Source organism: Nycticebus coucang, chromosome 6 (assembly GCF_027406575.1).
Source record: "Nycticebus coucang isolate mNycCou1 chromosome 6, mNycCou1.pri, whole genome shotgun sequence".
Taxonomy (NCBI): Eukaryota; Metazoa; Chordata; class Mammalia; order Primates; family Lorisidae; genus Nycticebus; species Nycticebus coucang.
The window spans coordinates 79,786,063-79,808,423 of record NC_069785.1 but is presented as its reverse complement, the minus strand read 5'-3'; the positions used below and the strand labels follow the sequence as shown (position 1 = coordinate 79,808,423).

The 22,361-nt window shown below is 36.4% G+C and overlaps 1 protein-coding gene across 1 annotated transcript in view; it reads right to left on the bottom strand.

The window, feature by feature from the left end:
- Window positions 1–22,361, bottom strand: part of SCAPER (S-phase cyclin A associated protein in the ER) — a 580,407-nt gene that overhangs the window by 324,159 nt on the left and 233,887 nt on the right. Inside the window, exons 18-20 of the mRNA XM_053594624.1 lie at window positions 10,759–10,840; window positions 9,036–9,188; window positions 8,333–8,440 (exon numbers count right to left, since the gene is read on the bottom strand). Coding sequence (XP_053450599.1) covers window positions 8,333–8,440; window positions 9,036–9,188; window positions 10,759–10,840 — 343 coding nt within the window. The remainder of the gene's footprint in view (window positions 1–8,332; window positions 8,441–9,035; window positions 9,189–10,758; window positions 10,841–22,361) is intronic.

The following is a 22,361-nucleotide window of genomic DNA, read 5'->3' as shown; positions in this document are numbered from 1 at the left end:
ACTCTACCACAAATAAAAGAAAAAAATTTCCTCAAAAAACATATACCAAGAACACACAATTTTATACACAATTAAACAAAACCTTCAATTAAGAAATAATTTCTGTTTTATAAGACACGTTCTCAGGAATAAAAAAAAAATAGGAAAAATCTGTTTATATATGAAGCTAATATAATGTTAAAAAGGGAAAAATCCTAAATAAGATATTTACAAAACAAATTCATGCATTTTTAAAGTCATGACCAAATAAGTTTAATATTAGAAAACCTATTAATGTCGTATATCACATAAACACATTAAAGGAAAAAAGCAACCATTTTGTAATGAAATTTTACCCCCCAAACCCTTTTTGCTTTTGATTAAAGCAATTGAAGAGAAAAAAGTAATCATAAAATGGATTAAAAATTCAGTAAAAATTAACTTTTTTTCATAAAATCAGGGGTAAATGGGAATTTCCTTAACTTGATAAAAGATTTATAAAAATTCATAAGCTGATTAAATTAAAGCTGAAAATTAGAAAAAAATAGTGAAAAACAGTCAATTTCATTCACTTCAACAGCTACTGTTGTAAATAAAAGTCACTTAGGACTACAAATTTTATAGCCTGATGAACACAGCTAAAAATCTGTTAAGAGTCAATTACCCACACCTTTATTCTGCTTTAGGTCAACTCTATAACTCTGAAAAGTAAACTGGAAGAATATATGCAACTATCTGAACAAATCTCATCAAAGTAGCCCTAAATAGAATGCAGTATTTAGTCTCGAATCATACAATCAAATGATACAGCAATGATTTAAAGGAATAATGAATTAAGGGTATAACCGGCCAAACTATCCATCTTGGCCTTAATAATAGCCTTTTATGACACAGATGCATTTATTTATTTAATTTTAACCTAGATTATAAAAACAATAGGCAGGAAGAAGATGCCTGAGCAACACAAACACAATCTCCATTGCTCTATTTCTTCCTTTATTTCATAAAAATGTTTTTGCTTCTATCAAAATTCCTTTTGCACATAATATAACAAGCAAGAATTTTTTTGATAATTTCCGATTAATATAAGATTACAAATGTTCAGGTTACATTGTTTTCATTTCTAAGGTAAAGTTCAAGTTGTAGTTGAGCCCTTCACCCAGGGAGTGTGCTGAACACCCTCACATCGTGCTCATTAGGTGAAATCTCACCTGTGACCCTCCCTCCTTCCCCCTGCTCTCTCCCCTTCCCCTCTATAGAGTATACTTATGTTTTTCTTTCTTGTGGGCTTGTAGTTGTTTATATATTGGTTTCATATTAGTATTCAGTACATTACATACTTCTTTTTCCATCTTGTGATACTTTACTAAGAAGAATGTGCTTCAACTCCACCCAGGTAAACACAAAAAATGTAAAGTCTCTTATCTTTTCTTATGGCTGATATTACTCCATGGTGTGTATATACCACAGTTTGTTAATCCATTCATGGGTTGATGGGCACTTGATGGGCATATGATTCCATATTTCAGTGTCAAGAATCCTTTAAAAGTTGTTTCTTACTGCTTTCTTCATTTCTTTTTCCAATCCAGAGGCAATGATTTTAGCCAGTTATTTTATCTTTTCTCTCTATGTTCTTTAATATATATTTATATTATTATTTCTTGATTTTTTAGTTTTAGGATTATCTATTGACCTTATACCCTAAAACATAAAGATTTAGTTAGCTCTATTCACCTGGTCCCACTGTCCATACTTTCTTTTTTTTTTTTGAGATACAGTCTCAAGCTGTCACTCTGGGTAGAGTGTGATGGCATCACTGCTCACAGCAACCTCAAACTCTTGGGTGTGAGTGATTCTTTTGCCTCAGCCTCCCAAGTAGCTGGGACTACAGGCGCCCACCACAATATCCGGCTATTTTTTGTTGCAGTTGTTATTGTTCTTTTAGCTGGTCCGGGCCAGGTTCAAACCTGCCAGCCTCGATGTATGTGGCCAGTGCCCTACCCACCGAGCTATGGATGCTGCCCCCACTGTCCATACTTTTAATCACTTATTAATCATTATGGCAAGAATATTGTGTTTACTATGTTAATTTCTGATGCTGAAATACTTTGTAACCTAAAGAAATTTATTTTGAGGGAGAGAAAACTAAATTATTGGGTTTGTGAAAATTTTGTTTTACAGCATTGTCACTTTTCTGGTACTACAGATGTGCCTTCTGCCAATGGCAAGAGAAGTCAGATGACAAAATAATTATTGCTAAAATTCATTCTCTGATCATAAAGGAGCATTCTCTGCTCATCTATAAATGTCCTGGAACTTAAACATTAGCATTGAATGTCAGATAAAAATCGAAGTCTTAAGTATAAGCATTATAATCAATTATTTGTTAAGCAAAATTAAGAGAATTACCTAAATTAGACAGGTAAAATGCCAAACTGTCATCTATCCTTATTGTTGATACAAAAGTATTCCAACTCATAAACTCTTACCAATAAATATTTTGATATGAAATTGTCAGGCTATATATGAATTTCAAGATGATGCACATATAAAATGTCTACATAAAAGATACATATTACAAAACGCTGAGAGTGTATTTAAATAGAAGCAGCCTGATCTGTATAAATTTGCCTCACATAACCTTATTTCATCTTCTATCATCCAACTGAAAGACAGCAGTTGTGAAATAATCGTCATTATTGCTCCAGTTTTTAATACTAACCAGGACCAATTTTTAATACTGCATTATTAAAAAATGCATTATTGCTCCAGTTTTTAATATCAACCAGGGCTAATACTAAGCAGGGCTCCAGTTTTTAATACTAACCAAGTCCTCACAATAGACATAAAAGAGACAGATGAAATATGTCAGATGAGTATATCAGCCTATACTCCGGGGATGTATAAAAGTTGCCACAATTCTAATCATTCCACATTAACAGGATCTGGAGTAAGAGTTTAAGGGTGTATTGTCTTTTATAAAGCAATAGTATTTACATATATAGTTACCTTCTGAAAGGCAATAGATGAGCTACAGGTCACTTTTAACATTTAAAATATCAGCTAGAAACATTCTATTCTAATGTTCAAATAAACAGCTGCCAAAAGAAAAAGTAGTCTTAATTTTTATAAGCAACTGGAAAATTAGGCAACCATAGTAATATAAACTAAAACAATAGAATTTATTAATAGTATGTCTAAAGTAAAAAAAAGATACGGCTCCCAATGACAAAGGTGTTATTTCTTAAAAAAAAAAAAAAAAAAAAACCGTCCCTCCACATGCCCCTGACACCACATGGGGTTTGGTTATGTCAATACAGCTATGTTGTGTGGTCAGAAAAAGGCCCTGTGGTTTAGGTCTTCTAAGATGCCCTCAGTTCCTAAATGGTGTGGACCCTGTGATGGAAGCAAGCAGGCCGGTCAGGGGCCAAATGGAGGTTATAGCCAAGTCACAGAGATATGCCAGCAGAGAAAAATGAGTGGAGGCTTGATCAGTAGGAAGTAAATAAACAGCTGATGTTTCAAATACATCAAGAGTCCAGAGGCCACTCTTCAAGACCGAAGACCAAGAGAACACTAACTGAACAGAAAAACAAGGGGCTCACAGTGAAAATCAGGAATGGCAAAAGACATTATGTAGTAAGATAACAACTTTTCCTCTCACTATGGGTTCACATAAGCCATATTCAACCTCTGTTAAACACAGATGCCACCTTAAGGACATATGCAAGGGATGGGGCTATCTTAGCTCATGTTGCTATAACAAAATACCATAGATTGGGTGGCTTAAACAACAAACATTTATTACTATGACTCTGGAGGCTGGAAAGTCGGAGATCAGAGTGCCAGCATGGCTGGGTTCTGATGAGGCCCCTCTTTCTGGATGTCTTCTTGCTGTATCCTTGCATGGCAGGAAAAGAAGAAGAGGAAGAGCAAACTCTCCAGTGTCTCTTTCTTAAAAGGCACTAATTCTTGGCTTGGTATCTGTAGCTCAGCAGCTAGGGCGCCACAACATACACCGGAGCTGGCAGGTTTGAACCCAGCCCGGGCCCGCCAAACAACGACAACTACAATCAAAAAATAGCCGGGCACTATGGTAGGCGCCTGTAGTCCCAGCTACTTGGGAGGCTGAGGCAAGAGAAATGCTTCAGTCCAAGAGTTTGAGGTTGCTGTGAGCTGTAACACCACAGCACTGTACCCAGGGCGATAGCTTGAGACTGTCTCAAAAAATAAAAATAAATTAATTAATTAATTAAATGGGCACTAATTCTATCATTAGGGCTCCACCCTAACAACCTCTCCAACTCCAAATACCATCACACTGGGAATTAGGGCTTCAACATATGCATTTTGAGAGGGCATAAACATTCAGTTCATAGAAGAGACCAAGCATATTTATTCAAAAGAGACTTAGTACTAATTAAAAACTATTAAAATCACTTGTTGTATGTAAGGTTTATAAAACACCGGTTTCATAAAGTTAAAAAATTTTCCTTGCACAAATGAAAACAACAAAATCAGCCATAGATACAGAATTACACATTCTCTGCCCACTCTAGTTACCGTGGAAGCTTACCCAAGGAATTAAAATGTTAGAAGAAATATATAAATTAATAATCAGCTACATATGTATGCACACTACATACTGAAAACATATAGATTTATACACATACATCTATCTATAAAAATTTTCCCACTAATAAAATGAAGTCAATGGAAGCCATATCCCAAAAGTGTAAGATGCCATTCTCAAAATGACTTAAACTTACTAACCCTATTGTGGTATCAGAAAGAAAAAACCCTGAGGATTTATTCTAAATGACTTCTAGTTTGTTCATTTGACTTCATTTTCTGTTGCAAGGCAAACAAAGTATTTCCGAATATGATTAGAAAAAAGAGAATTAATACTTCTGCTTCTATAAACAAAGGTTAAGAAAGTAAGGAAATAAATTAATCCATCAGAAATTACCTATTATTTCCCAGACTATCAATAATTCTGAGAAATATCTTGCCACTTCTGCCACCCCAAAGCCATGTACACCCTAGCCAAAGAGGTCAGCTTATATTTCATTGAATACAGTGATATATTTATACTTCTGCTTATTCAAACTTCCCCTTTATCCCTTCAGTAATCTAGTTAGTATATTTTTTCATAGAAAAATACCAATTTGCTATTTACAAAAATCACACTTGGTTGTAAATATCTAATGAATTGTAGTTAATTTAAGATCCTTCATAATATTAACTATGATTTTCTCCATTTTTAAGTACACAGGGTAACAAACAGAGCTTTTGTAATTTACATGCCTTTCAAGTCAATGATTCTCACAGACAGAAATTTATGGTTTCAAAAGTGAACTAAAACACAATTTTTTAACATCATTCTCCATATAGGATTAAATGTATTTCATGAAACTTTCACAAAGTTTCACTATCAACTTCTTTAGACAGTGTGAAAATAGAACCACGAAGAAAACAACTATTAAAACTACTATTAATACTTTATTATTTCTCTAGAAATGCATGTAATAATTTAAATTTTAGAATGCATTTAAAACTAGTACTCATTTTTGAGCTTTATCATATCACTCACATGTTTTTATCACTTGAATTCTAAGATGATGAATAAAGACAAAGTCAAAAATACTTCAAACATCATCCTTTTTGTGAAGTCTCAAGAAACACTGGAAAAATTCCCCAGTCAAATCATAATAAAAACACAAAACAATAAAGCTTTCTTATTCAGCAGCTACCTATTATGTTGAACAGGCCTAAAACAAAATGTGTCAAAGATCAAGAGTAAGTTATCTGAGATGTCAAGTTCATAAGGTTAAAGGTACAATTTTATTAGGTCAGAGGTAATATAAATAAAATCTTATATGTCAAAGAAGAAGGGTCACAAGCAATGTGTATAAAATATAAAGACATCACAGTTGACAAGTAATAACTGTAAGTAGAACAAGTATGTTTTCCATAGATACCGTCACTGATTAAAAATGAAACTTCCATGTGAGTAAAAGAAAATTTCCTTTCTATATCATATAATTCATATGCCATATTGTATACTTATTTACAGGAAGAAGGGGCTATAACCAAGAATAACTACATGAATTAAGAACTTCAAAAAAATTAGATAAAACTAAATAAATAATTAATTCCATGTTGCATTTCACTTATATTAAAAGTGCTTAGTATTATAAAGGAGAAATTTACAGGCCAACTCCAATGATACCTTTAAGCTACTCTGCAAACCTTTCAGTTCAATTCCACTCACCAGGCACATATTAAAACCTTAAAATGTGTCAAGTATTGTATCACAAACATGAATATATAGGAATCACACAATGGAGACTTTGCAACTCCAAGTACAGTGAACTAACTTGGACTGGATTATTCTTCCATCTCTAAAAGCTGCACAAAATACCCAAACTGTATGACAGGATTAAAGAAGAGCCAACATAGCAAAGACCTGAAAGAATATAATCCATAAAAGAAGGGACACACATAAAGGGAGCTGCAAATTCACTACTGATTCTTCCTTACAGGTTTATGAAAATTTTTGGCATGGGAGGATAGTGCAAGCTGAAAGTGTTAGTTAGTCTTAGTGAGGTAAGGAGACAGAATTTGAAGTTTAGAACCATCAAAGTGGTCAGAATTTGAGGGGGAAAATTCCTTTAAAAAAGTGGTCAGAATTTGAGGGGGAAAATTCCTTAAAAAAAAAGTCAAAGGGAAGTAAGCCAAAATAATGACACAATATTTCCCATCCAGCACTGGTCAGATCTAGAAACCCAGCTGAAAACAGATTCATTCCTTCTGCCTAAATAAAACTTGTTAAGAAACCAAGCACAGAATTACGCATGCTCCCTGAACATCCAATCCAGAGCAAAGCCTCATCTCCTTGAACCTCCCCCAAAGTCATCTAGTACAAGCCAAATTCTGTAAGTTTTCAAATATTTTCTTATTGAAAAGCTCCACAACTCTCCATAGCATATATTTTCTCTTCCTTTAACAAGTCAATAAACTCAGTTTTATTCAACTACAGATATGCTCCTGATAGTTTTTGCCTGGAGGACCCTGACAACAAGCTAAGAAAAATAATTAACTATAGCTTCACATAAAAGTAGGAATCAATTTCACAGACTTAAGTATGAATGAAAGATACCAGACACAAAAGAGTACATGCTGTATGGTACCGTTTATATGTGGTTCAAAAAAAACAAGACTTAGTGATGGTGTTAAAAGTCAGAAAGTAGTTACCTATGGGGACATGAATGGGTAAGTTCGTTAAGTGGACCCTTTGGTATATAAGAACTGATCTACATCATGATTTAGGTGTCTTATATCAGTGTGTAAATATGTAAAACTTTACCAGTTATTTACTTTAGGTTTGTGTATTTTACTAATATAAGCCATACTTAAAAAAGTTAACATACACATGCACCTATGCACAAGTACTACCCAAAAGAACCCACAATAATCATTCCTGAGCAACTTAAAAGATGCTTGACAAATATGAATTTCTCCTTCTTCAATAGCTTTAGGGATTTTCTATTATAAACAGGACCAACATATTCATAGATTATCAAGCTCTGCCATCCAAATCTCAATAACTGTTACACAAAAAATACATATAAATATATTTAAACAAAGCTAAGTTCCATGTAAGCAATAATTACAGGTGAGTAAGTTTGCATTTCCCCCAATTTTTAAATGATCTACTGATCTAAAATTATCCTATTATATAAAATGTATATTGTTTCCAAGAAATCTGGTACATCACTGAGTAATTCTTTTCCTGTATCATTAAAATAACAATTTGCCATAACTTTGGCTTGCACAGAAACTAAGTAAATTAATGTATGTATTCAATTCCTAGTTCTATATTTCTTAAATTAGTAAGTATACTAAAATAATGATATATTTGTACACTATAGTGTAGTAGTCATTATGCATTAAATATAGTCTTAAATACTCATAAAAAAATACATAGGCCAGGCACAGTGGCTCACGCTGTAATCCCAGCAACCTGTTAGGCCAAGGAGGGCAGATGACCTGAGCTCACAAGTTGGAGACCAGCCTGAACCACAGTGAGACCCCATCTCTAAAAATAGCCGGGCATTGTGACAGGTGCCTGTAGTCCCAGCTACTTGGGAGGCTGAGGCAAGAGAATCACTTGAGCCCAAGAGTCTGAGGTTGCTGTGAGCTAGGACACCACAGCACTCTACTGAGGGGCACATAGTGAGACTCTGTCTCAAAAAAAAAGGAAAATACATAAAAGTGGAATTCTTTATAATGAAAAAGCACAACCTAGGTATTCAATAAATAACTGTAAATGAACAAAAGTACAGCTTACCACTTCTTCATCTGAAAGTTCACGCCCTTGGATGCTACTATTTTCTCTCACAGCTTGCTGATGTTTTTTCCCTTTAATATGGCTAAACAGATATACCTCTGAAGAGATCTAAAAGCATAAAATTGAAACAATGTAATCAACTAACACTATATCTAATTTTAAATACTACACATTCAATCCAATAAACTATATGCAAATTTAGATCTCTCAAGTTTTACATATCAGGCTTTAAAATGTTTTCCTTAGAGAACAAGTCGGAGAATCCTATAGAAGACACCTGGTCAAAAGGCATGCTATTCATCACAGCCAGCATAAGAGAAAATTATTTCCTCTAAGTCTGAAGGTTCAAATCTCAGCACTAAAAATGTTGCTTTCCTTTTTAGTTGTAAAGTCAAAAATATTGACTTGGGCTACCATTACGCAGGTAAACATTCATTGAATATCAACTGCATTGTTTACTACTGTGCACCCCTACTCCTAAATGCTAATATTAGTTGTACTACTTACTTTTCATTCAAAAGCATCTATGGCAAAAAGAATCCATGGCACTTAGTAGATGCCATAGCATGAGTTTTAAAAGGCCTGAAGAATAAATTGCCATGGTTTCATAAACTTTAGTAATAATTATTACTAATATATATATCATCATAATATATATAGTGGTTGATAATAAATATCAATAGTTATTGATATGACAACCTACCAGGACATTGCAGAGAGAACACTGCTTCTTTCTGTCATAAGGAGTCAGTTTTGGGGCATAATCAGTATTTGCATGTCGCCCACTGCTTAACTCAGCAGCTTTTTCTTTTCTTTGTTCCATCTGTTCCATGTGCCTTCGAATGCTTTCATCATGCTATATAGATAAAGTTGAAGTATAGGAATTCCAAAAATTATTCAAATTATACTGAATACTTGGAAAAACAATACTTCCATTAAAATCATAGGAGAATATCTTACTTCCATGTTAACTTACACACTGAAGACAAGGGTTTACATAAAGACCTTAATATTTCCCACATGCACAGTAATGTTTCCTGAAGTGCATTCCCTGGAATAGTAAAAGATGTTTTATGGAAGAGGTTCCATGGTCAAATAAATTTGGAAAACAGTAATTTAAAGCCAAACAGGTTTTTAACATAGAATTTTACATAAAGCCTCTAGTATGTCACTGTGCTCTATGACTCAATAAGCCTAGCTCATAATGAGCAAGCATTTTCCAAATTATTTGCCCATAAGACATATTTGAGAAGAAGCACATTCTAGAACATACTGGGAAAAATATAAAGTCACAGGTAAAGTCCACACTTATCCACCTAACAGACAAGGTCCTTCATGGTACAGACCTCTACCTACTCCATTTCTACAACTCCAATGACTATCCAAGAAAGAAAGAAAAAAAAAAATACCCACTGGCAGGGCATGGTGGCTCATACCTATAATCCTAACACTCTGGGAGACCGAGACAGGTGGATTGCCCAGAGTCCAGAGGTTCAAGACCAGCCTGAGCCAGAGTGAGACCCCACCTCTACAAAAAAATGTCGCGCATTGTGGTGGGCACCTATAGTCCCAACTACTTGGGGAGGCTGAGGCAAGAGTTGGAGGTTGCTGTGAGCTATAAAGCCACGGCACTCTACCAAGGGCCACAAAGTAAGACTCTGTCTCAATTAAAAAATAAATAAATAAATGGAACAAAAATAAAATTAAAAAAAAAAACTTCAAACTAAATATTTTAGACCCTGTGCTCATGTATTATTTCATATGGCTGGAATGGCATTCCACCTACCCATTCTCCTATCCAACCAAATCATCCTTCTTTTAAGATCCAGCTCAGAAATTCTTTAAAAATTACTTCTCTACCTCTGACACCCTCATGTTAAACTAAGTGTCCTCTATGGAGTCCATAGCACTCCATGTACACCTCCATGGACATGGAAATTATCTGCTCAGTATCCGAATCTTACACCAAATTATGAGTTTCCTAAAAACTGCAATCATGCCTTACTCATCTGTGTATCCAAAAAGCTCAAGAAATATTTGATGCATTAAATGTAAATAAATGATATATTTCTAGGGCTATACAAATAGTAAAACATGGTCTCTACGCTAAGGAGTTTATTAAACCTATGAGGAAACAGCACGCAAGTAACTGTGATATAATGTAAAATAGTCACACTTCTAGAGACTGCCTAAAAAACAGGAAACATTCAACTTCCTTATATTTTTTTACTCAAAAAATCTCTCACTATCTTATCTAAGTAAAGTTAGTTTCCAGATGTTAAGTTAGAAATGGTCTTAAGGCAAATCATACCTTGCCAAAGATTAAGAATAGAAGTTAATTCAATTTTTGTTAGAGAGATAAAATTTTAATCTCCCCTATCTTTGAAAACTCTAAACTTTCAAATTAAAATGTATAATATGCCTACCTTGAGTTGGATTTTTTTCTGTAGTTCTTCCATAGCTTCTTGCTGAGCAGCTGTAAGTGCTGCCAATCGTTCTTCCCTGTCTCTGTGAAAGACAGGAAAAATTATAAACTCAACTTCTTTAAGTAACAACTCAAGGTTTAAAACTACATGTATTTTAAAGGGCTATTATTTAAAAAATTTTTTTCTGAGGATTTACTAAATTCAAGATATATTGCTCATTAAATATTTGGGAAGCAATAGAAATTACTAGCTATGAAATGGGTTTCTGGATCTGGGGATGGGTTTAAATACTTGTTCTGAGATTGTCACTTAAATATGGCATCTGGGAAACATACATTTATCTCTGCTCCCTTCCAAAAAGCCACTAAAACTACAAGAAAGGAAAAGAAAAGGCATAAATTTGCAAAGACAAAGAAAGCAGAAAATAAACCAAAATGACGGATATAAATATGTCAGAAGTTGAAAAGCAGTCTTGAGAAACCTGAAGTCTAAGCTTTCAAGACGAGACTAATAAGCAAGGTAATTCTACCATCAAAATTTCATCAAAGCTCAGAAACTAGTATAACTATCCACTTACGAAGAAAGGGATAAAAGTTGGGGATGAAAACAAGCAGATTGGTAAAGCTTTAAAGACTAGGAAGTTTCCACATCACCTCCCCAGTCTGGCAGAAGGCTGGGAGATTACTCCCTACAGGGGCTGGAATAACCCTGTATTCAGGTCAGAAGTCAAGTCAGAAGTGAGATGACATACTAAAAATAGGAAGTTAAAGTGAAAATCTACATATGGAAATGGTGAAACATGAACGACCAGGTTTATATACCCTTTCCCCCAGACTCCCATAGAAAATTCTTCTCTTGGAGCAGTCTAAGAGAAAAGGCCAACAGAAATAAATTTGGGGGTCATCCAAACACATGGCCAGTTCCCTATGCATCACCTGAGAGTGAGTCTCATTATTCAGTAAGTCCTCCTAACAAAGTTAGAGTTCTCAGTAGCTCCTGAGTGCCTCATTCTTTAAAAAGAACATAGAGCCAATGATTATCAAGTATTTTTAAATTTTTTCTAATGTAAACACGAAAACAACACATAAAAATAAAGCAAAAGAAAAGAGAAAAACAGGCCAGGTTCAATGGCTCACACCTGTAATCCCAACACTTTGGGAGGCCAAAGTGGGAATCTCTCTTGAGGCCAGCAATTCTAGACCAGCCTTAGCAAAAAAGCAAGACCTTATCTCTACAAAAAACAATAAAAAAAAAAAAAAGCTGGACATGGTGGCAGAGGCCTGTATTCCCAGTGACTTAGGAGGCTGCAATAGGAGCATTGCTTAAACCTAGGAGGTTGAGGTCACAGTGAGCTATGGTAGCAACACTGCACTCCAGCCTGGGTGACAGAGTGACATTTTGTCTCAAAAACAAAATAAAAAGAAAAAAAAAATATATATATATATGTATGTATAAGCAAAAGAAACTTTTCAAACAACTATAATGAATATCTTCAGGGAAATAAGAGTATAGCAAGAAATAAGAGTATACCATGCAACAAGAATAGAATCTATTTTTAAGAAAATAGTAATCACAGAAAGGAACATTTATAAATATTTATAAAGAGAAAAAATTAAAATGATTCAAAAAGTTAAAAAATATTATAAAACAAAAAAGTCTTCTATCAAGTAGAATAAAAATTCATCGAAGTGGAAAACAGAGGTGAAACAATAACAAAATTAAAAGATTAAATTTAGGAAAACCAAGATCTGCTAATAAGGGATTTCAGAAAAAAATATTTCAAAGAAAAACAGAGCGGAGGAAATCAAATATCTAACAAATCAAAAAAATCACAAAACTAAAGGGTATGAGTTTACAGATTGAAAGAGCCCATCATCACAATGAACATAAAGATACATCAGTTTGAAATTGAAATTCAAAATCACCTGGTAGTTCTAGCCATTGCAATCAAGCAAGAGAAAGGGATAAAGGTATTCAAATGCGTTCAGAGGAGATCAAACTCTCACTCTTTGCAGATGATATGATCTAATATCTGGAAAACCCCAGGGACTACACTACAAAACTCTTAGAAATGAATACAGCAGCATATCAGGATACAAGATCAATATTTACAAATCAGTAGCTTTTGTACATGACAACAACAGTCAAGGTGAAAATATAGTCAGGGACTCTATTCCTTTTACAGTAGTACCAAATAAGATGAAATATCTGGGAATTTATCTAACAAAGGACATGAAAGATCTCTATAAACAGAATTATGAAACTCTGAAAAAAGAAATAGCTGAAGATATTAACAAATGAAAGAACATACCATGCTCATGGTTGGAAAGAATCAACATTGTTAAAATGTCTATACTACCCAAAGCAACATACAGATTTAATGCAATCCCCATTAAGACAGCATCATCATACCTTAAAGAGCTTGAAAAAATAGTGCTTTGTTATACATGGAATCAGAAAAAGCCTTGAATAGCAAATACACTACTGAGAAATAAAAACAGATCAGGAGGTATCATGTTACCAGACTTCAGGCTATACTATAAATCTATAGTGATCAAAACAGCATGGTACTGGCACAAAAATAGAGAGGTAGATATTTGGAACAGAATAGAGAACCATGAGATGAACCCAGACACTTATAGTAATTTGATCTTTAACAAACCTATCAAAAACATTCAATGGGGGAAATATTCCCTATTTAACAAATGGTGCTGGGTGAACTGGCTGGTGACCTGAAGAAGAATAAAACTGGATCCCCATCTCTCACCATTAACAAAGATTGATTCTCACTGGACAAAAGATTTAAACTTAAGACATGAAACTATAAAAATATTAGAAGATAGTGCAGGGAAAACTCTTGAACAAATTAGCCTGAGAGAATTTTTTATCACGAAGATGAACCAAGCAACTGAAGCAACACCAAAATGATTATTAGTGGGATCTGATCAAACTAAAAAGCTTCTGCACAGCCAAGCATGATAAACAGACAGCTTTCAGAATGGGAGAATATATTTTCAAGGTTATGCTTCTGACAAAGGTCTGATAAGTAGAATCCAGAGAGCTCAAACTAATAAGAAAGAAACAACCCCATTTCTAAGTGGGCAAGAGATATGAACAGAAACTTCTCTGAAGGAGACAGGTGCATGGTTTACAAACACATGAAAAAATGCTCACTATCTTTAATCATCAGAGAAATGCAAATCAAAACCACTTTGAGATGTCATCTAACTCCAGTAAGATTAGCCCACATCACAAAACTCCAAAGCTACAGATGTTGGCACGGATGTAGAGAGAAAGGAACACTTCTACACTGCTGGTGGGAATGCAAGCTAATAAGGCCTTTTTGGAAAGAAGTTTGGAGAATACTCAAGGAAATAAGAGTGGACCTACCATTTGATCCTGCAATCCCCCTACTGGGTATTTGCCCAGATGATCAAAAATTATTTTACAACAAAGACATTTACCCCAGAATGTTTATTACACCCCAGTTCATAATTGCCAAGTCATGGAAGCAACCCAAGTGCCCATCGACCCATGAATGGATTAACAAACTGTGGTATATATACACCATGGAATACTATCCAGCCATAAAAAAGATGGAGACTCCATATTTTTATGTTTACCTGGATGGAGGTGGAACATATTCTTCTTAGTAAAGTATCACAAGAAGGGGGAAAAAAGAGGGCCAGAGACAAGATGGCTGACTGAAGCCAGCTTTCCACAGAGGCTCCTGTCCAGAAGGAGATTTAAAGGACAGAAATTTAGCAAGTAACCTGGTGGATTAGACCTGTACCAAGAGAGAAGGCTGAAGAATGCACATCAACCCCGCTGAGGCGAGCTGCGACCCTAAGGATACAAACAAAAGGTACAAAATCCATCACAGAGTGGACGGGAGTCCCATCCTCCATGAGAACAGCTTGGAGTGCCCCACAAACAAACGAGCAGAGTTCAAAGGTCCTCCCACTACACTCCACGGGAGAGACCCTCTAAAAACTGGACCTACCTCCCCTACTAGGGTGCCACAATGTTCTCCTGCCAGGCATAAAACTGTATATATTCTCTACCTGCAACTCTGAGCTCCCAGCACTACCCTCCACTCTCTCTGAGGTCTGGAGGCCTGTCCCCCAGGAGTCCTGATTCTTGGGTGATTTCTCAAGAGGTGTGGACAGGGCCTAAACTGCAGCTGGTCAGTGCTGACTCTGCCACACAGGAGTGAGGAGAGGACAGTTGGCTAAGAGGGAACCACACCGGAGCAGCAGTGTCCCAAGGCGCAGAGCAGCAACCATCTTTTGGCAGTAATAGAGCTCACTCCCAGATATTCCGAAGCCACACCCCCTGCCTCCCTGGGCAACCAGAGGAAGCCGGGCATCTACTCAGGTGGCAACCACCACAGGACAGATCTGGGATGGAAACACAAGCCCCATGAGTAAAGGGTTTGCCTGAGATGGTACCAGCCTGGGTGGAGCTTGGGGACTAGAAATGCATGTGCACAGCCAGGAAGTTCCAAGGGTAGGACTGACCCAAAGGACCATTTTACTGAGCCTAAGACACACCTGGCCCTAAGGGGATCGACAGCCTATACACAAAGGAAAACAGGAGGCGAGAACTGACAGGTAACTGAATACAAACCTGCAGTAACAAAGACAGGGCCTGAGGGGCAGGCTCTGGGAACTCAAAACAACTTCTCTTCTGCAGGGGAATTTAGCAGGGACAGAAACAAATTCACGCAAAGTTGTTCTGTTCTGTTCTGTTCTGTTAGTAACATCAATCAGGGGCAGGGCTAAAACTGAGTGAACACCCCTCCCCCACCCCCACCCCCAGCCACCATCAAGCGCCTGAGGTTGTCAGGCCTCACCTCCCCCTGCTAGACAAAGACAGAGCACAGCAGCCTGGCTGAGCAGAAAGAGATTTCCTGGTGATTCAGGCAGGTGCAAACCCCTGGAGTATCCGGTCACTACAGGCAACCAGCTCACAGCCCTGCGGGGCTATCAGTGATTAGGTGTGACAGAGGTAAAAGGTGCAGAAGGAAGCATCAACCTTCCCAGACTGATCTATTTGCTGGATGGGTACTCCTGACTCCATGGAACACCAGAGCAAGCCATATCTGAGTTGTCACCAGACCCCTGAGATCCAGTTGCCAGAGACCTTTTAAACTGTCTCTTTTAACCTGACTGAGACAACTGATTTGGATTTTTTGAACTGAGTCAATTGCCCGAGGACACTTCAGGTGGTGCTCTGGGTGTGTGGTTGTACGAAGGTTTCATTTTCCTTTTCCAATTGTTGCCTGTGGGGGACGGGGTGACTTAATTGCTGGTATTTCTCCGCAGCTGAGAGACTTCAACCCAGAGTAACTATTTCACTATGGTCAAACAGAGACCAGATGAAAACAAGACAGAACCACTTAGCCACACCACACAAAACAGGTCCCCAGTTTCGCAGGCCATAGCACTATACGGATCCTCAACAAAGCTCCAGGGGAAAAGTCAAATGGTGTAAAACAATCATGGAGCGGAATCAGCGGGAAAACTCTGGTAACATGAATAACCAGAATAGATCAACCCCCCCCCCCAAGGATAGATATGGCAGATGTAACTGAAGATCCCATTCATAAACAGCTGGCCGAGATGTCAGAAATCGAATTCAGAATTTGGAATGCAAACAAGATTAATAGAATGGAGGAAAATTTGGAATTAGAAATTCGAGAAGCAATTCAAAATTCGGAATTAGAAATTCGAGGAGAAATTCAAAAGTTGTCTCAAGAATTTAACGAATTTAAAGACAAAACCACCAAAGAGTTTGACGCACTCAAGAAAGAATCTCCAGGCCTCAAAGATCTGAAAAATACAGTAGAATCCCTCAGTAACAGAGTGGAGCAAGCAGAAGAAAAGATTTCTGACATTGATGACAAGGCCTTTGAACACTCCCAAATTCTTAAGAAGGAAGAGAAATGGAGAGCAAAAACGGATCATTCTCTCAGAGAACTCAGGGATAATTTGAAGAAGGCTAATATCCGCCTCATTGGAATCTCTGAAACTGATGAAGTGGCCTCACTAGGCCCAGAGGCCCTTCTCCATGAAATTATAAAAGAGAATTTTCCAGACATGCCAAGGGATTCTGAAATTCAGATAGCAGACAGTTTCAAAACCCCAGAACAACTCAATCCAAAAAAGACATACCCCAGGCATATCATAATTAACTTCACTAAAGTTAATATGAAGGAGAAAATTCTGAATGCAAGCACACGTTAGAAATCCATTACCTACAAAGGGAAGAAAATTAGAATGACCGCAGATCTCTCTGCTGAAACTTTTCAAGCCAGAAATGGTGGTCATCGACTTTTAATCTCCTAAAACAAAATAACGTTCAATCCCGGATACTGTATCCAGCTAACCTAAGTTTCATTTATGATGGAGAAATTAAATACTTTTATGACATTCATATGTTGAAGAAATTTGCCATAACCAACCCAGCTCTCAGTATATTCTCAGACCTATCCTCCATAATGACCAGCCCAATCCTCTACAACAAAGGCAAACTCACTCAGAAACTATTGATCAAACTCCAACTTCCACAGTGGCAAAAGGATTAAAAATGTCCACTAGAGTTTCAAAAAACTCGATACCCAAAATTTTACCAGATTGATCAATATTCTCCATTAATGTGAACGGCTTAAACTGTCCACTAAAGAGGCACAGGTTAGCTGACTGGATACAAAAACTCAGGCCAGATATTTGCTGCATACAAGAGTCACATCTTACCTTAAAAGACAAATATAGACTCAGGGTGAAAGGGTGGTCATCCATATTTCAGGCAAATGGTAATCAGAAAAAAGCAGGTGTTGCAATTCTATTTGCGGATACAATAGGCTTTAAACCAACAAAAGTAAGGAAGGATAAACTCAATATAATGAGATTTCAATTATTAATATCTATGCACCCAATCAGAATGCACCTCAATTTATAAGAGAAACTCTGACAGACATGAGCAACTTGATTTCCTCCAGCTCCATAACAGTTGGAGATTTCAACACTCCTTTGGTAGTGTTGGATCGATCCTTCAATAAGAAGCTGGGCAAAGAAATTTTAGATTTAAACCTAACCATCCAACATTTGGATTAGCAGACATCTACAGAACATTTAATCCCAAGAAAACTGAACACACATACTTCTCATCAGCCCACGGAACATACTCCACAATTGATCACATCTTAGGTCACAAGTCTAACCTTAGTAAATTTAAAGAAATAGAAATTATTCCTTGCATCTTCTCGGACCATCATGGAATAAAAGTTGATGTCAGTAACAACAGGAATCTGCATACTCATACAAAAACATGGAAGTTAAATAACCTTATGCTGAATGATAGCTGGGTCAGAGATGAGATTAAGAAGGAAATTGCCAAATTTTTGGAACTAAATGACAATAAAGGCATGAATTATCAGAACCTCTGGGCTACTGCAAAGGCAGTCCTAAGAGTGAAATTTATAGCACTGCCAGCCTTCCTCAAGAGAATGGAAAGAGAGGAAGTTAACAACTTAATAGGACATCTCAAGCAACTGGAAAAGGAAGAACATTCCAACCCCAAACCCAGTAGAAGAAAAGAAATAACCAAAATTAGAGCAGAATTAAATGAAATTGAAAACAAAACAATTATACAAGAAATCAAAAAGTTCAAAAAGTTGGTCTCTTGAAAAGGTCAATAAAATAGAATAAACCTATGGCTAACCTAATCAGGAAAAAAAGATTAAAATCTCTAATCTCATCAATCAGAAACGACAAAGATGAAATACCAACATACTGCACAGAAATTCAAAAAATCCATAATGAATATTACAAGAAACTTTATTCTCAGAAATATGAAAATCTGAAGGAAATAGACCAATACTTGGAAGCACATCACCTTCCAAGACTTAGCCAGAATCAAGTAGAAATGTTGAACAGGCCCATATCAAGTTCTGAAATAGCATCAACCATACAAAAATCTCCCTAAAAAGAAAAGCCCGGGACCAGATGGCTTCACGTCAGAATTCTACCAAACCTTTAAAGAGGAATTAGTACCTATATTACTCAACCTGTTCCAAAATGTTGAAAAAGAAGGAAGATTACCCAACACGTTCTATAAAGCAAACATCACCCTGATCCCCAAACCAGGAAAAGACCCAACAAGAAAACTATAGACCAATTTCACTAATGAATATAGATGTAAAAATATTCAACAAGATCCTAACAAACAGAATCCAACAATACATCAAACAAATTATACATCATGACCAAGTTGGTTTTATACCAGGGTCTCAAGACTGTTTAATATCCGTAAATCTATAAGTATAATTCAGCACATAAACAAATTTAAAAAAAAAGACCATATGATTCTCTCAATTGATGCAGAAAAAGATTTTGGTAATATCCAGCATCCCTTTATGATTAGAACACTTAAGCAAATTGGTATAGAAAGGACATTTCTTTTTTTTTTTTTTTTTGTAGAGACAGAGTCTCACTTTATGGCCCTCGGTGGAGTGCAGTGGCCTCACACAGCTCACAGCAACCTCCAACTCCTGGGCTTAAGCGATTCTCTTGCCTCAGCCTCCCGAGTAGCTGGGACTACAGGCCCCTGCCACAACGCCTGGCTATTTTTTTATTGCAGTTTGGCCGGGGCCAGGTTTGAAGCCTCCACCCTCGGTATATGGGGCTGGCGCCTTACCAACTGAGCCACAGGCGCCGCCCGAAAGGACATTTCTTAAACTGATAGAGGCCATCTAAGCAAACCCACAGCCAATATCGTATTGAATGGAGTTAAATTGAAATCATTTCCACTCAGATCAGGAACCAGACAAGACTGCCCATTGTTTCCACTGCTCTTTAACATTGTAATGGAAGTTTTAGCAACTGCAATTAGGAAAGAAAAGGCAAACAAGGGTATCCATATAGGGTCAGAAGAGATTAAACTTTCACTCTTCACAGATGATATGGTCTGGAACACACCAGGGATTCTACTACAAAACTCTTAGAATTGATCAAGGAATACAACAGTGTCTCAGGTTACAAAATCAACATTCATGAATCAATAGCCTTTATATATACAAACAATAGTTAAGCTATAACAACAGTTAAGGACTCTATTCCATTCATAGTAGTGCCAAAGAAGATGAAATATTTGGGAGTTTACAAAGGACAAAGGACATGAAAGATCTCTATAAAGAGGACTATGAAACACTAAGAAAAGAAATAGCTGAAAATGTTAACAAATGGAAAAACATACCACACTAATGGCTGGGAAGAGTCAACATTGTTAAAATGTCCATACTACCCAAAGCAATATACAATTTTAATACAATCCCTATTAAAGCTCCACTGTCATACTTTAAAGATCTTGAAAAAATAATACTTCATTTTATATGGAATCAGAATAAACCTCGAATAGCCAAGACATTACTCAGAAATAAAAACAAAGCAGGGGGAATCACGCTACCAGACCTCAGACTATGATAGTGAACAAAACAGCATGGTACTGGAACAAAAACAAAGAAGTAGATGTCTGGAACAGAATAGAGAACCAAGAGATGAATCCAGCTACTTACTGTTATTTGATCTTTGACAAGCCAATTAAAAACATTCAATGGGGAAAAGATTCCCTATTTAACAAATGGTGCTGGGTGAACTGGCTGGCAACCTATAGAAGACTGAAATTGGACCCACACCTTTCACCATTAACTGGATTAAAGATTTAAACTTAAGACATGAAACTATAAAAATACTAGAAGAGAGTGCAGGGAAAACCCTTGAAGAAATCAGTCTGGGTGATTATTTTATAAGGAGGACCCCCAGGGCAATTGAAGCAGCTTCAAAAATACACTACTGGGACCTGATCAAACTAAAAAGCTACTGCACAGCCAAGAACACAGTAAGTAAAGCAAGCAAACAGCCCTCAGAATGGGAGAAGATATTTGCAGGTTATGTCTCTGACAAAGGTTTAATAACCAGAATCCACAGAGAACTCAAACATATAAGCAAGAAAAGAACAAGTGATCCCATCACAGGTTGGGCAAGGGACTTGAAGAGAAACTTCTCTGGAGAAGACAGGCGCGTGGCCTACAGACATATGAAAAAATGCTCATCATCTTTAATTATCAGAGAAATGCAAATCAAAACTACTCTGAGATATCATCTAACTCCAGTAAGATTAGCCCATATCACAAAATCCCAAGACCAGAGATGTTGGCATGGATGTGGAGAAAAGGCAACACTTGTACACTGCTGGTGGGAATGCAAATTAATACATTCCTTTTGGAAAGATGTTTGGAGAACACTTAGAGATCTAAAAATAGATCTGCCATTCAATCCTATAATTCCTCTACTAGGCATATACCCAGAAGACCAAAAATCACATCATAACAAAGATATTGGTACCAGAATGTTTATTGCAGCCCTTTTCATAATTGCTAAGTCATGGAAAAAGCCCAAGTGCCCATCGATCCACGAATGGATTAATAAATTGTGCTATATGTACACCGTGGAATATTATGCAGCCTTAAAGAAAGATGAAGATTTTACCTCTTTCATGTTTACATGGATGGAGCTGGAACATATTCTTCTTAGTAAAGTATCTCAAAAATGGAAGAAAAAGTATCCAATGTACTCAGCCCTACTCTGAAACTAATTTATGGCTTTCATATGAAAGCTATAACCCAGTTATAACCTAAGAATAGGGGGAAGGGGAGAGGGAGCGGAGGGAGGGGAGAGGGGGCAGAGGGAGGGTGATTGGTGGGATTACACCTGCAGTGCATCTTACAAGGGTATATGTGAAACTTAGTAAATGTAGAATGTAAATGTCTTAACACAATAATTAAGAAAATGCCAGGAAGGCTATGTTAACCACTGAGGAAAATGTGTCAAATGTTCTATAAAACCAGTGTATGCTGCCCCATGATTTCATTAATGTACATAGCTATGATTTAATAATAAAAAATAAATTAAAAAATTTAAAAAAGAATGGAAAAAAAAGTATCCAATGTATTCAATACTACTATGAAATCAATATATAATCACCTACACATTCATAGGAACAGTAAAACATAACTATAGTCCAGAAAGAAGGAGGGAAGAGGAAAGAGAGGGGACGGGGGAGCCTGGGAGGCGGCATGCTTTTGGGGGGGATCCAACCTAATGTGCATAATGCAATGATACTTTTCTATACTATTAAGAATAGAGAATGAATGTTTTTGCCACAACAAATAAGTATGCAAGGCAATGGCTATGTTAATTAGTTAGATGTAAGCATTCCACATTGTATATCAAATCAGCACATTGTACCCCCTAAATGCATTAATGTACACAGTTATGATTTAATGAAGAATTAAACAAAAAGAAATTATGTAAAGAAACAGGACTTTTGAAAATACACTTCTCAACAGCAACACTAGGAACTAGAAGACAAACGTTGTCTTCAAAATTATGAGAGGAAATGATTTTTGATCTAGAATTTTAGGCCTGATCAACTGGGAAGTAGAATAAGACATTTTCAGATCATTTGCAGTGTTTCAAAAATAAAAAATTAGCTCCCAAGAATGGTTTCTCTACAAGCTATTGAAGAATATGCTATAGCAA